The 15,975-nt window shown below is 46.0% G+C and overlaps 1 protein-coding gene across 1 annotated transcript in view; it reads right to left on the bottom strand.

Moving 5' to 3' along the window:
* The window catches only part of TRABD2A (TraB domain containing 2A), a 160,195-nt gene extending 151,487 nt beyond the window's left edge, over positions 1–8,708 (bottom strand). Inside the window, exon 1 of the mRNA XM_009331530.1 lies at positions 8,451–8,708. Coding sequence (XP_009329805.1) covers positions 8,451–8,708 — 258 coding nt within the window. The remainder of the gene's footprint in view (positions 1–8,450) is intronic.
* Between the last annotated feature and the right edge of the window lie 7,267 nt (positions 8,709–15,975).

Below are 15,975 nucleotides of genomic sequence, written 5' to 3'. Positions count from 1 at the left end.
TAGACACTAGAAAAAAGTTCTTATTAGGAGTTGATGTAGGGTCCTTGAGAATAGGTTATACATCAATTTACATCCTCACTTTCATCAGCATAAAGGTAACTAGATTTGATCCTGACCTATTGCATGGGGAGATCTAGGTGACTACTCAGGGCCCATCCAGTCCTCTAGTTCTATGACATGAAAGGGTACTGGGCTCAGGAACTTTAGAGATTCTTGACAATTGTTGCTGTGTTCGCTGCTCATCCCCAGCTCTCTTAAGGGTATAATGTTGTGACAAGTGATGGCGGTGCAAGGAAATGAAATGTGCCACCTTGTTTCACACGTTGTCTTATGACAGAAAGCATAAACCTGCCAGAGCTATGTGGCACTGTGCTCCTGCGGTACTTGCTCTGCTACACTACTGTTCCTTGTATTAGCTGTAATTCTGCCTCAGCAGGATTTCCATGGGGTTGGCAAGGGGCAAGGCAGGCAGCATTTGGCATCGAGGAGCCCTGCAGTGAGGCCAACAGTGCCTAGAGAGGTGTCTGGATGGTGCTTGAGCCTAATTGCATGCTGCTAGCTGGTAGTGGCAGAGGTCCACAGATCCTTTTCACATACACAGCAAAACCACACACCTTGAGGAGCTGTTGGTGCAGTAGTTGAGTGTCAGACAGGTGCTGAAGTGTGGTGAGAAATGAACAGCCAGTAGCATGGTGTCACAGGGGGCAAATAATTGGGTGTATGTGTGTAAAGGGGTGTGTGTGTGAAAGACTAATTGGTCTTTTGAATGCTCAGGCAGAAGCCTGAGAGTTGCTAGTCACCACCAGGACAGACTGGTTGTAAATTTGGTAGCAGCTGGACTAAACAAAAGAGGCACATTCCAAGTCATCCAATGAATAGAGAGATATCAGACAGGACCACCAGTTAGAAGGCTTATCATACATTGTGGTCCTGCAGGTAGACAATTTGCATTGGGAAAACCAGGTACTAGGATCTCCAGAAAGGTGAGCTGTTGCCAAAAAGAAGTGCTCCCAAAAAGAGGTGGTCTTGGAAAGAAGATGGGGGCTGGGAAAGGAGGAAGGTAAAGAACCTGGCTGGAGGAAAGATCCTGAAAGTGGTGGAGGATCCTGGAGATCAGAGAGGCGGTTGGAGACAAATGCAGAGAGATGACCGGTGACCTTGGCTGTTGATGCCCAAGTTTGGTGGTTGTGAGCAGCGGCACAGCACAAACCAACATGACTTTCTGCCCAAGCATCCTGGGCCAGTAGCAACCTTGCTGCAGGGAGAGAAGTTGAGAACTCACGAATGTAATGCCAGGATAGCAAGTAATGAGTGTCTGAGATAGCAAGAAGGGTAAAAGCTCTAATCTCCATGGTTTTTAAATAAACCCCAGCATCCAGATCCACTACAGGTTGTCATTCACTCTGTGTCATCTGTGACACGTGACACCACAGCAGACCCACTGCACCTTTGCTGAGGGCAATTCCCAGTTGCAATAAAGGAGGCCTGAAGTTATGCACCACAGTCGAAAGCTTGACACTGGAGTAGGTGCCTTGCTGGCTGCCCACCACTCCCTTGCAGTTTAGTCTCTGCAGTGACAAATTCCAGACCCTTCCTTTTTAAAGCTTCCTGGTGGAATACAAGTATCATCAGGGAAGAAATGAAGGAGTGCTTTGTGTGCTTCCAGTGGTCTTGCTAACCTGAAGAAGTACAACCACAGGAGTATATTCCTATCTCATACAGGGAAGAACATGCTTTGCTTCTGTAAACATTTTTGGATATTATCAGTGTAGTTCCCCACACAATAGGAAGATAACCATATATGCCTCAAAGTGCTTGAAACCGTCACTCAGACGAAAGATAGTTAATAGGTACTTTTCTCTGCCCTGTGATTGGGAGTGAAGCAGCTTGCTGTTTGCTTTCCCAGCTTCACATCACCCTGTGTTTGGCAGAATATGGCACATGCTTGCTGGACTAAATGGGCACAAGGTAATTCAGACAAGCTTAACAGGCACAATTGCTTTACAGTCTCATAACACTTGGTAAAAGCTGCAGCATTATGGAGTCTGAAAGGCTACCTACAAAGCAACAGATATTTTCAGAAAACTGTTTTGACTTTATGATTTGTATTATTTGTATACATTCTATATGTATACATATACATATTTTGTATATGTACATAATATATGTATTAAAAGGAGAGTCTTCATGTCCCTCAAACCACTGCATTTCATGGGAGTGTGACGTAAACCTTAACATAAACACAGGAGGGTGTGATTGGTGGTTTTAAGGACTATACTGGTACTCACTTCTTGACTGGGTTATAAGGAGAGGAGAGGAGAGGAGAGGAGAGGAGAGGAGAGGAGAGGAGAGGAGAGGAGAGGAGAGGAGAAAACTTCATTTTAATGCATTTCTTATCAAATACAGGATGATCATGTCTATATCTGATCGTACTGCATTGTAGTGAGATGTAATCAACAGTGTCCCAAACGTACACTAAGATCCCATACTCAGAAACAATTACTAAGACTTCCTCATAAAAAATGAAAGACCAATGTTAATGCTCTACTTTGAAATCAAAGTACGATGTATGCAACATTCTGAAGGGGTATTTGTTTATGTTTCCTAGCAGCAAAATGACTCTTCAGACAGCAAGAATAATCTATCCACCCCTCTGGGAGATATGTTACACTAGGGCAAGGTTGAGACACTAAACTGAGAATAAAAGAGTCCCACAGAAAAGAGAATCAAAGGAGTATAAAACTCCCATCCACAATTTTCAAAGCAAGGACTGCTTTTAAGCCACAGAGGCAATAATACCTCTGTGGACAATAAAAGCATAAAACAGGTAGCATCTACTAAATAGAAAACTGCATCTGTGCTTACCTGGGCATGTCTCTGATGAGGGTAACACCACTTGCCTGCAGCACACCTGCCATTTAAGGTGGTCTTAACCTGCTGAGCGGTGGTCTGCCAGGCTTCTTACAGCACCCTGACTGGTGAAGAGCTTTGATATTTCTGTTCTGATACTCCTACATATTCATGCAAAGCCTCTCTAGAGGACCTCACGTCTGTGTCTCACTTGCTTCAGGAAGTAAGCTTCAGTGAAAATAGAAAGATCTGGTGTATGTGTCTGATGTCCTCAGAAATATTGGAATGGCCTGCCATCGCATCCTTTGCCCTTAAAGTGCATCCTTTGGGAAGGACTTTCTTAGACGCAGCAGGGCAGAGGAATTTCTGCCACTTGCTGGTGCTGAATGCTTTGCTCTGCAGCACAAACACAGCTGCATGGGACAACACAGAAAGCGTATCAGCTTTCCAGGCACAAAACTGCTTTCACTTTTTGCTTATGCAGCTGATTTTAGCAGAAGGCCCAGAAACAACCATTTTCTTTTTTTTTTAAAACCTTGTATGTAAGACAGTTACCCTTTAAACACAGTTGAAGATTTCAGTGGAGTTGCTACTGCGGGGGGGGAGGCTATACAGCCTACCATAAACATACAGTCTCCCAATCACTGTATATTTGAAAACCTTGATTATCCAAACCCTGGCTAACTGGAGCTCCCAGGCTGCTGAGGAAAAACACAAACAAATCCTAAAATAAAAGGAAAACCCAAACCCTTTTCACTGCGGTTCCAAGACTATCTGACCTTTGTCTTGTGTTTGCAGACTCAGCAGGCTCATGTTCATCTGAGTCATAAGAATATGAAATAAATTTTGTATTCAGATAATTAAGGTTACATTGTATAACTGAACCAGTTATAGACCAAAGAAGGGGGGAAAGGAAAAATTGCTTCAACATGGTAATGCTGAGAGAAAATTCCTCACCTATTTACCTTTTACAGTCCTTTTTAAAAATGAAGCCACTTATGAACACGGTGCGGAGAAGCACAAGCGACTGTATTATTTGTATACCTGTCTAAATATAGAATTGATACACCTTTCTCTTGAACATTTTATTTGAGGATAATGGCATACATTTGCTAAGAAACAAAAGAACCAGTTTCTCATGCAATGACCTTGTGCTGAATGCTCAGCTACCATAAGGATCTGGTTCTAATCAAGTTAAATCACTTCAAGGTATGAACACAGCATACAAAGTGCAGCTTAGGTTAAAGTTTTTACAAGGGTCTTCCTTTCTCTCAGTATCACACACACAAAAAACCCCCACAAACATCCAGAAGAGGACTTTCAAGGCTTCCAAATGGGTAAAAGGCTGCAGAGAAAGGGAGAGGTTTTCTGGAAGGAATATGGTGATGACTTGCATTGTAGCAACCTTCTGGTGCCATCAGGGAGAGGAGAGGGTGGTTGCTCCAGAACAGACCTGTCTGCAGATGGACGGTATTGCAAAGAGTGCCAGGCTCTTCAGATAGGCCTTGCTCTGAGGACACCTTCAGACCCACTTCTGCTCTTCTATTACCTATCACACAGGCCATCCTGCTGACCTCAACAATGGTTCCTGCAGGAGCTGAGGACATGCAGGAGGAGATACCGTTGTAGTCCAATGGCAGTGACATTCTCTAAAAGACTCATGAGGAGAAATGCAGGTCTTCAGCCTCCTACAGTTCTGCCACCAGCACCAAAGGAAGCTGGTGTGTCCAAATGTCGCTTGAAATTGAAAGGAAATTAGTGGAAGTATCTGAAAACTGTACACCTTTGAAAGCTCTGCTGGCATTTTTTAGTGGCAGTGGCTGCCTGGAATGGCACTGCTCACGTGTGGGCTGATACCAATGTGACAGAACAGGGCTGTGTTTAGATGTGATGAGTCCCACTTTGCTTTGCAAGTCCAGTTCTATTTCTGTTGAAATGCCAGACTGACCTGAGCCAGACAACTTACTGCATATGTTATTCTGCAAGTGAGGGACATGGGGAATCCACAGCTGTTGAGCCTGAAGGCCACTTAGCGGCTGGTCCCATAAGGCAGTAATTGTGATGCAGCTGGTGGGTGGCCAAGTTCTTCCCCATGCCATGTTAATGGCCAAAGAGACCCCAGAAGAAGGTTTCAGGAAGAAGAATCTACGTCCCCTAGGTGGAGGGAGAGAGAATATATAAGGGATATTTTTCAGCCTAAAATTATGTCCTGGATTTAGACTCACAGGAGCTTAAGGTTGAGAGAAGGAAGTGGAGACTGAAGGAGGATTTAGTACCTTGCACAGAGCCATAACTGCCTAATGCCCTTCTGGAGAATTTAAGCAAAAATAGATGTAAGCTATATTCCTTGTTTGCTAAGACTGTTGCCAAGGAGGTGGAAAATTTGAGGAAATACATTTCAGTGTCTGTAGTGGATAGGAGAGAGGTTGCCTTTCTGGACTTGCAGTGTGGTGAAAGAGGGTGACCAGATTGGGGTGTACAGTGCTGGGTGCACACTGGCACTTGCACGCTTGGGGTGTACACTGCTGGCTGGGCCTTTGCAAGGCCCTGCGCAAGCACAGGATCTGATAGGCCCTGCTCCCTCATAGCAAAAGATGGGAAAAAAACACTGGCAAGAAAATGGCTTCTGTCCAGAGAGGGACCAAACATTAATTGTGGCAGCCAGATTTGCAGACCAGCGCTGAAGTAACTTCAGAGCAAATGAGAGCTACGATGAGACAGCACACTGTGCCGTTCTGGTTTTTGCGGGGCTCTGATTTACTGGTGCTTTCTGTGGACAAGAAATTTCATTTATGTCACTGCCAGCCTTTCCTTTCATACTCTTTACTCTGAGGGCTGTAATATCCAGTGGAGCCCACACTGGCATGCTGTTCCCCAGGCAATACATGCCTCCAGACACAGCTGTCAGCTGGTGAAGAAGAGTTCACCAGCCTCAGTCAGGGAGAGAGATCTGCTGCTGCCACACTCACACTGGCAGGAGGTGCAGCAGGTCTCAGCAGGGCCTCTGCAGACCAGATCCCTCCTCTAGACTGGCACAGGCACATGCGGCAACTGGGGTGAAAATCCTGGCCTTGCTGAAACTACCTGAATCCTGGGCATTATCTTATCTGACCAACATGCCCCTCCACATCATTCTTTGACTGTTCAAGAAAACTACCAAAGGCAAATCTACTTGACCCTTTTTCAGAGACAAGTACCAGCTCATGTCATCTCCCCAGATGCTAAATTGCCCAGCTATTGCAAATGAAGTTCAGTCAAGCAGGACTCCTTTCCCTCAGAAGACCTGTCAAAGGAGCTCTTCATCCCCAGGTCAAGTGCTCCAGTTACCTCTCACTGCAAGCTCTACACAGGCAATACGTATGTGCTGAAGTCAGAAAAGAGTCACGCCACGCTCTCACATCCTTCTCCCCACATTTACTGATGAGGGTCTTCAAACACCCTCCTTGACTTCAGAGTCACTGGGCAAAGACAGAGGAAACTACTAAGGGTTTGAGGCTCTCACCCTTGCAGTGGACACCAGGTAGAGCTTGTATCCCAATCCAATCCCAACCAAGCCAGTAAGGGCTTACATTTTGGACATTGCCCAAGGAAGGCAGTCACTGGACCACTGAGAACATTCTGGTTCTGTTTTCTTTACTCCCTGCATCAGGTGTTGCATACACATTCACAAGATCCTCCTGAACCTTCTCTTCTCCAGGCTAAATATCCGAGCTCTGACAGCCACTCTTTGTACGTCGGGTGCTCCAGCACTTCGGTCACTTTTGTGGCTCCTCAGAGGAATCACTCCGGTATGTCCATGTGTCTCTTCTATCAAGTAACCAAACAACGGACACAGCACTCCAGATGTGTCTCACCAGAGGTGAGTACAGAGGAATGATCACCTCCCATGACCCGCTGACAGTGCTATGCTTAATGGAGCCCAGGATGTCACTGGCCACCTTTCCTGCAAGGCCACATTGTTGTCTGACATGTGATGTTCACCAGTACTCCCAGATACTTCTTTGCCAAGCGACTTCCCAGTCAGCCAGCCCCCAGTCTGTCCTAGTGCATGTGGTTATTACTTCCCAAGTGCAAGACTTGGATCTTCCTCTTGTTGAGATTTATAAGGTTCCTGTCAGCCCATTTCTCCAGCCTGTTGCAGTCCCTCTGAATGGCAGTACAGCTCTCTGGTGGACAAGCCACTCCTCCCAGTTTCTGATGTTTCAACCACCCCTCCCACTTCTTGCAGGCAGTGTACTCTGTACCATTCTCTGTACCATTCTCCAGGTCATTAATGAACATGTTAAACTGTATTGGCCTTAGTGTCAATCCCTGGGGTCAGCTACTAGTGCCTAGCCTCCAGCAGGACTTTGCGTCACCGATCACAATCCTCTGAGCCTGGCAGCTCAGCCAGTTTTCAGTCCACCTCACTGACCACTTACCTAGTCCATACTTTATCAGTTTCTCAATGAAGATATTATGGGATACAGTGCAGAAAGCCTTGTCAAACTCAACAGAAACAACATCCCCTGCTTTGCCCTCATTAATGGTCTCCTTTTTAATCACAGAAGGCTATGAAGTGGGTGAGGTATGATTTCGTCTTTGTAAATCCATGCTGATCACTCCCAATCACCTTCTTGTTCCTCATATGTTTGGTAATGGTTTCCAGGGTTAGATGCTCCATCAACTTCCCAGCAATAAATATGAAGCTGATTGGTCTGTAGTTCACTGATCATCCTTCTTGCCCTTGAAAACAGGAGTGACATTGGCTTTCTTCCAGTCCCCAGGAACCTCCCCCAGTCACCATGGCCTTTTAGAGATAATCAACAGTGACCTCACATGACATTGTCTAGCTCCCTCAGCACCTGTGGGTGCATCTCATCAGGGCCAATGGACTTGTGCATTCCCAGTCTGCCTACATATTCCCTAACCTGAACCTCCTCCACCAAGGATAAATCATTCTTGCACTACATATACCCACTGGTTTCAGGGACCTGGAATTGCTGAAGGCCAGTCATACCAGTCAAGACCAAGACAAAGAAGGTGTTCAGTACCTCAGCCTTCTTCATGTCCATTAAAACCACGTCCCCATTACAACTCACTCGGGTGTTGAAATCTTTCATAGTCGTCCCTTTGCTGCTGATGCACTTGTAAAATCCTTCCTTTTGCCTTTCATCTCCCTTGCCAGATTCAACTCCATGTGGGATTTGGTTTTCCTAACCCCATTCCTACACGTTCCCACAGTGTCCCAGGTCACTTGCCCCTGCTTCCACCTCCTCAGCGCCTCCTTTTTATGGTTAAGATTTGCAAGTAGCTCTTTGTTCATCCATGCAGGTGTCCTGCCATCTTTGTTTGTTTTCCTGCTTCTCGGTTGGAATCTTGAGGTTCCTGAGTTTGGAGGAGGTGATCCTTAATATTCGGCAGCTCTCCTGGACCTTTCTGCTCTTCAGGACAATGTCTTATGAGATTCTCCCAGGCAGTTCCCTGAACACACCAAAGTCTGCTCTCCTGAAGTCCAGGGTTGTGATCCTCCAATTGGGTTTTTTGCCTTCTCCCAGGATCCTGGACTCCAGCATATTGTGGTCATGCAATCAAGACTGCCTAGCCCTCACATCCCCTACCATTTCTTCCTTGTTTGTAAGAATCAAGCCCAGCAGTGTTCCTCTCCCCTTCAGATCCTCAGCCATCTGTCTCAGGAAGTTATCATCAATGCACTCCAGAGAGCTCCTGGATTGCTTGTGACCTGCTGGGTTGTCCCTCCAGCAGATATCAGTGACTGGGGCCTGTGGAGGTGAGCCTTCTTGCAGTTGTCTGAAGAAGGCCTCATCTATCTCTTCCTGATCTGGCAGGTAGCAGACACCTACCACAAACTGACCCATGTTGACCTGCCCACTAATCCTGACCCATCAGCTCTTTGCTGGCTCCTGATCTATCTTCAGGCAAAGCTCTATGCACACCAGCTGCTCTCTCACATACAAAGCAACTCCCTTTCCTCACCTTCCCTGACTGTCCTTTCTATGTCCTGCATAAAAAAGTCTGTAGCCATCTATGGCAGCACTCCATTTGTGTGACCTATTCTGCCATGTCTCCATGATCCCATTGAGATCATAACCCTGCAACTGCATGCTGACTCATTGCTCCTGTTTGTTCCCCATGTGCATGCACAGAGATGCATCCAGCTGTGCTGATTTCTCAGAAGAAGAGGTGTGAGAGCTTTCCCCGTCATGCTGCTTGGTAGGCACTTCATTATCTGTATGTATATGCTTGGGGTGACCCCACTTTCATGCTGTTTTGCTGATCAGAAGGTCTTTCCTGTCCACATCACCCTGGACCAGTTGCTGCCCAGCGCAGTGCACCACTCCCTCACTTAATTGTGGGGTCATCCTTTCCCTTCCCTGTTGTTTAAAGCTCTCCTCACAGGCTTGGCCAGCCTGTTGGCAAAGATACTTCTGCCCCACTTAATCAGGCAGATCCCATCTCTTCCAAGCAGTCCTCAGTCCTAATCATAACCTGCTGCTGACACCAGCTTCACAAGCAGTTTTGACCTACAGGATCCATCCAATCCTCCCCAAGCCCTTCCTTCTCACTGGAAAGATAGAGAAGGCACTGCCTTGGCCCCTTGCCCTTGACCATCACCTCCAAAGCCATGTAGTCATGCTTGAGCCTGGCAGTCATACTGTCAGGTCTCCCCTGGCAGTGTGATAATGCTGTATTCATCACTGGTATAACAGCTCCTTACACCTCAAGACCAAAGTAGGTACGGTTGGTGATTATGTGTGGAGCAAGAATAAGACAAATTTGATTTTTTGGACAAGGGATTAGTTTTGCAGCATCGGTAGTTAAAGTAATCTAGTCTTGATTAGCAAATCAGCACAACTGGGTACAAGCTGCTGGCAGAATCAGGATTAGACAAAAGATGTTCATCTTGACTGATGTTATTTTTTTAAGGCGTATCATTCAGGCTCACACAGGCCTAACATGTTTAGGGTTTGTGCGTATGCTCCTAAGGAGATAAATTTACTTGCCCTTCCTCCATATGGATTCCTCTTTTAACCCTCAAACCCAGATCTAAACAGCTGTGTCACACATTCCCCTCCTTCCTTCTCACTAGTCAAATCCTTCCTGAAGGTGCTACATCATCACGGGTGAGTCCTCTGTCCACCCCTTCTGCTCACTCCAAGAGAAGGGATGGTGAATAAGGAGCCCATGAGGCCATTCAGGGTCCTCCTGCCAGCAATACCAGTGTTCCTAGAAAGGGATGAAAGCTCCCAAAGTGAACCAAGTCCCAGGATCAAAATGAAAACTCTGAATAAACTTGTCAGTGTTACCAGTTTTGTTCGGTTTTGTTTTTAAAACAGCTTGCTTTGCAAGTAAGAAAAGTGTGAGGTTACTATGTAGTTTCATGTTGTACCTGTCGTGTAACACAGTGCTAGGGATCTCCTGGGAGTGGAGCTGTGACCTGCATCAGCTGGGGTGAGCAGGGAATCCTCCTTCTGAGCTGGTATCTCAACCAACTAAGCCCCTGCCATGCCAGAGCATGTCCTCCACACAGGGTTGTTAAATACCAAATGGGAAACAAACTACCAGGTATTTCCAGTGTAATTCATTCGGAGCAGGAGAAAGCAAATTAAGCAGGAGGCTCTAAGGCCTTTAGCTGAGGACAAATGACTCCCCGTTTTAAGCTTCCAAAACTGTTTATCTGCACTTAAACTCGGCAACTCAAAATGGCGCTGCAGGCAGGAAGGGAAAAAAGAAGCACAAATAACCCTCCATCAGCCGAGAAGCTGCTTTCCTACATTACATTTATCATTCTCCCAGCAGTTCCTTTATTTTTTTCTCAGGGAGAACAGAGCTTCACTTACAAGGGACTCACTCTCAAAGATTAAAAAACAAAAGCACTACGTCCACTTGATTAGTAACCTGTGTACAAACGGATAAAGAAATTCCTAGCTCATCTGGCTTGTGTTTTGTCATTGGTTATTTAACATGATAGAGAGGCAGTGTCTCAGCCATCAAGGGATTTTGATCTCTAGTCATGGCTGACTCCCATATCTTCAGCACTGCAGTTCTGGGAGAGTCAAGGCATTTGCTGGTGGCAGTGAAAGGCTTTCTTTCTGCCCTTCTGTGACCTATTCAATGAGGTCAAAAACCATACCATATTCTGGACACAGTCACTGGCACCCAGACCAGAGATCAGCATTATAATTGCCTGTCAGTACTACGATAACTATCTGATTTTAATACTTATTAACTAAAATGTCCTCTGCTGTAAAGTGTTTTGCTATGCTGCAACCAGTGCTGATAATGGCTTACTCTTTCATGGTACAGCTCATCTGCTATGCACTTTTGTGTAGCACCACCAAAAGGGCTGCTTGCATTTAATTAGATTAGAGAAAGTGGCAAGAGAGGATAAGGAACTGAACTGCTGAACTGAAATGTATGCTGTGAGGTAGGGACAAACTAGAAGGTAAGCTGTGGCAAATTCACATCTCTTGGGTATTTGCTTTTCCCAAATGCTACAGAACTGGTATATGAACTCGGATGCAGTAGGATGATGCAGCCACATGGCAGAAACCCACAGCTCTATGTACAAAAGCCCCCCCTCAGAAATCTACACAAGCCATAGCCAGCCCTGCCTCACTGCAGGAGGTGCAGCTAATAGTGTGCGTTGAAATGAAGAGCTCTGCCCTCTCTACTCTCACCTGCACCTGCAATTCCCCAAGTGCACAGAGCCAACCACCTGATGACTGCAGCCAGCGAGGAGAAGGGGGCACCACTGATGGATACTGTATCATCACCTGATTATTGATCTTTATCAAAACCAACACATTCCTTCTTTACCCTTCACTTCCTTCCATCCTTTTTATCGTATCTATAATCCTGGGATCTCTGTGTGATGTGGCCATGGAGAACTGGGCCAAAATCAAAGGCCTCAAAGAAAGTGCAGGGATATTGAAAGAGGGCAAGGTCCAATCTCAAGCAAAATGCTGCTTCCCAGGGACAAAGGGCAGCAGCAGGATGCATGGATGCAGCTCACATCCACAGGTGGGCAGCCTCTGAGGTGAAGATCAATAGAAGAGCTAAAGGCACAGCTCAGACCAGCATCGTGATGGACTTTTAAAAAAAGTAGGCTCATCCTAAGAATAGTCTAGGTTGCATGTCTGGAAAGCAATGGAGTTGCAGTGAGCCCATTTTACAAAGAGCTTCATATAGGTTTTTGTACTGGAAACATGGCTAAGGGCTCACTGAGGCTGACAAAAAGCATATCCATTGCTTTCAGTGAGCTCTCAAATCTGAGTCCTAGGTGTCTGAGACAGTGAGGCCTTTTCCCAATGAAGTAACCCAGATGATTGTAGCAGGGGACAGACGCTTTCTGCAGAGGAACCTGCCAGATCTTTCAGGCTTTTTATGATTTGCTGCCGTACTGTCTCAGAGAAGTCAGAGTGATGCTGAGTGTCTAATGCCGTTGATGTATGTCTTGCCGATGGGCCCCCGAGGGCAATCCCTCTCAGAGCTCCAGTCAAAAGTCCATGCATCACTGCAGAGTCTGGGAGCAGACCCCAGGATTTTAGCGTGGGTGGAAAAGGCAGGAGGTGGCCAGACTAGGAGCAACGGAGAAGCAGCCAGCTCAAATGATAGCAGTGAAGGAAGGAAGATGAACAGAGCCTGCTACAAGCAATTCACTCTACTTCGTAATCTTGCATTAAATGCAGAGGGGGACAGGCAGAGAGGTTGAGCAGGTGCAGTGGTCAGACAGGTCAGTACAGATAGCTTCAAGCTGGCTGCGTGGGATAAGCTTGCACTCATCCCACATCTGCTACAACTGCAACAGCAATTTTGGGTATTGCATTAAAGTGACAAATTCCCATTGGGAGGCCAGGGCCACGGTCAGCAGCATAAGCGAGGAGGAGGGATCAGCCAGAGGAGAGCAAGCTCCATGCTGCAGGCAGAAAGCAACAAGCTCAGAGCAGAGCAGGGGGGATGTTTTCTCAGCCCACAAAGTTCACCATGTCAGGAGCGTAGGTCTGGGACAGTGGCATAACTCAGTTTCCTGGGAAACCTGTCCTAAAGACAATCTGCAGGAGATGATATCTGTCTTGGGATTTACACCCTTTTTATGAATCCACTGATGTTCGGTCACATTTTTGCAGGTAGGACACTGACACAGTCCCCTCTACACATCCAACAGAATAAAAGCATCAGTGTCAAAGTGAAAAGCTGGGGCTGAGGTAGAGTCCACGTCTGATTTATACTCCAAAGGCCACTCCACTGGGGACAGGATGTCCGGACTGGTGTCATCTCACTCCATGTCTTCGCTCAGAACGCATTCTGAGCCAAAATGAAGTAATGGTTTTTGCATCAGCAACCGTGATGATGAGAAATTGTTAGCACAGTTAAGCGGTAGTGAAGAACCTGTCGGATGTGTTTAATGTAAAGACGAGCTGCTTTTCTCTCCCATGTTTTACTTGGTTGGCTTTTCCTTCTTATGGCAAAGCACAGCTGTTTCCTGCATTACAGAAAAAAATAAAAACAGACAATCAATTTAAAAATAGAAACTGCTGTCCTACTCTTTTAGGAGAACTTTGCCCAGAACGTACTATTTTAGTATTGATTTTTTTTATATTTTTGATAGGTTAGGATATATGATTTTGAAGCTTTTTATTTTCATCCCATATATTCAGCAGTGAGGGTAAGATGAAACATGCTACCCACTGGTAATCCTTTGTCTTCAATCACAGAAGCATTTAGTACCTGTGATGGTTACTACTTTCTTGTACAAGAATCAGAACTCAGAACCTGCTAAATGTAGTGCTGAGAAGTTGCCTTGAATGACCCAATACAAAGCAAAAACCTCTCCCAATTCCTGCATTCCTTTAGGGGAAGCCAAATTTAATTCTAAAGCATATTTGGATAACACTGAGAACAGTACAGCTGATCAGATCCTCTAGAAAGCAAAATCAGAATATAAATGGCAATGAGCCAAGTTTCACAACAGACTAAGGAAACACAAATATCCGATGCTTGACAGAAGCATAAAAGAACTACAAGCTGAGGCTGCCTTTTCAAATAATCAGTTTGTCAGGCCAGAAAAGGCAGTGTCTTGAACTGATCCCATACCTCTAGTCTTCTGCCACGGTCAAGGTCAGCTCTGGGTGCAGGGAATTATTTGGGATGAGATCACTTGGCAGAGCGCTAGGGGAGGACCTGCAGAGCATGCCACGTTCCTGACACAGACCACATCCCCAGCTTTCCCAGCAGGAGGGTGGGGTGGGGGCATGGCTGTCCAGCACCCCTGTCCTGGACGATGAATTGTCTCCTGATATTTGTGCTTTAGTAGTGCTGGGTCCCATCACAGTGATGCACCCAGCCAGTTTGAAAACAGATGTCTCAGGAGAAAGTCTTTCCTGAAATATTTTTTAGTATTTAGCTGAATTTGTCTTGTTTACTTTCTCTCTCCCTGCTTCTGTTTTTGTTTTTCACCAAAAGTTACTTTTATCATTAGAATCAATGCAAGCTGTCAGCTACAAACCCTGCCAACAAACCTTCATGCAGTGAGCATCACACCTTGTGCAACAAAACGATGTACAACAGACCTGCTGCCTGATTGTCTGCTTGTTATTACAAGCCTACACACACACAGATCTTCCTGGACAACCACCCATTTCATACAGTTATCACAGTTTGGACTGGGAGGAGTTGTCAAAGGAAAGTAAGCAGCAGAAAATAAACAGAAACCAGAGCTGTGGATACCCAACATGACAGTGCACTGAGTGCAGACTGCGGTCATACCACATCACCAAGACAAGCCCCCAGGCTGCCATCCGCAGTCTTCTCTGCAGTGACACAGCCCAGACAACCCAAGACAACATATCCACAGGATAAATCCTGTATCAGTCAATCACATCCCCATAGAGGATTCAGCTTTTCATGGACCGACAGGACAAGGAGGAAAGCAGAAAATAATTCATCCGCTCATACAGTACCTCTACGCGGAGTGCTGTCCATAAAAACCTTCATTGTCATGTCCACTGCCCAGGGATTCTAATAATATACTTTAAATACTTTGAGTACATTTAACAAATGAATTGAACTTAATTAGGATTATTTAACACTAAAAAATATAGAACAGCTGAAATCTTTACCTCAAGCCTTTTAGCTTTTAGCTCTGAAAGGCGATACCCAGCTAAGACCATGTTGCTTCATTGGGATGGACTACCCTCGTGGTTACCATGGAGGAGGGAACTCAGTGATGTGCCTGTCTGTGGGCTGAACCAAAAAGTCCCTGGTTCTCCCCCTGAACCACAGGGGAAGAACTGAGGAGCCCACTTTCCCGCTTTACATGAACCAAAGCTGCTTGAACTCCCATCACCACCAATCAGGCCCAAAAGGAGCTCCTTGAGGAACCCTGCAACCATCTCAGGCCATCCATGCCTGTCAGACCACTTCACTGTGGATTGCCTTGAGGGTACCTCAGACACAACACCACTCTGAGCGTGCTATTTAACAAGAGGGTGTACAGAGAAAATTGCTTACTTGTCTTGTTAAGGACTGTGAAAAGCCCAGACAAGAGGATGCAGTGAGTGACCCCAGACTGCGCAATTTTAATGATCCAGTCCATCCAGGTCAGGCAGAGGCAAAGGATTTTGCAAAGAGGGAGTCCAAATGGCATCTCTATGCCAGTAAGATGAAACTAGCCTTTTCTAAGTGAATGCCACCTTGCTATGGAGAAGCAGCTACTTGGCTGAATAGTTTCTTGGGCCATGCAGGTGCTCTGGAGTGCAAAGCAGCAAGGATGCTGATGCATGGGGCATCCACAACTTCTCTGGTCAACCTGTTCCAGTGCCTCACCACCCTCATAATGAAGAGTTCCTTCCTTATATCTAATCTAAATCTACCCTCTTTCAGTTTAAAGCCATTACCCCTTGTCCTATCACTACATGCCCTTGTAAAAAGTCCCTCTCCAGCTTTCTTGTAGCCCCCCTTCAGGTACTGGAAGGCTGCTATAAGGTCTCCCCAGAGCCTTGTCTTCTCCAGGCTGAACAACCCCAACTCCATCAGCCTGTCTTCATAGGAGAGGTACTCCAGCCCTCTGATCATCTTCGTGGCCCTCTCCTGGACCCACTCTAACTGGCCCATGTCCTTCTT

This window comes from Pygoscelis adeliae, unplaced genomic scaffold, assembly GCF_000699105.1.
Source record: "Pygoscelis adeliae isolate BGI_AS28 unplaced genomic scaffold, ASM69910v1 Scaffold289, whole genome shotgun sequence".
Taxonomy (NCBI): domain Eukaryota; kingdom Metazoa; phylum Chordata; class Aves; order Sphenisciformes; family Spheniscidae; genus Pygoscelis; species Pygoscelis adeliae.
This window is presented reverse-complemented; position numbering and strand designations above follow the sequence as displayed.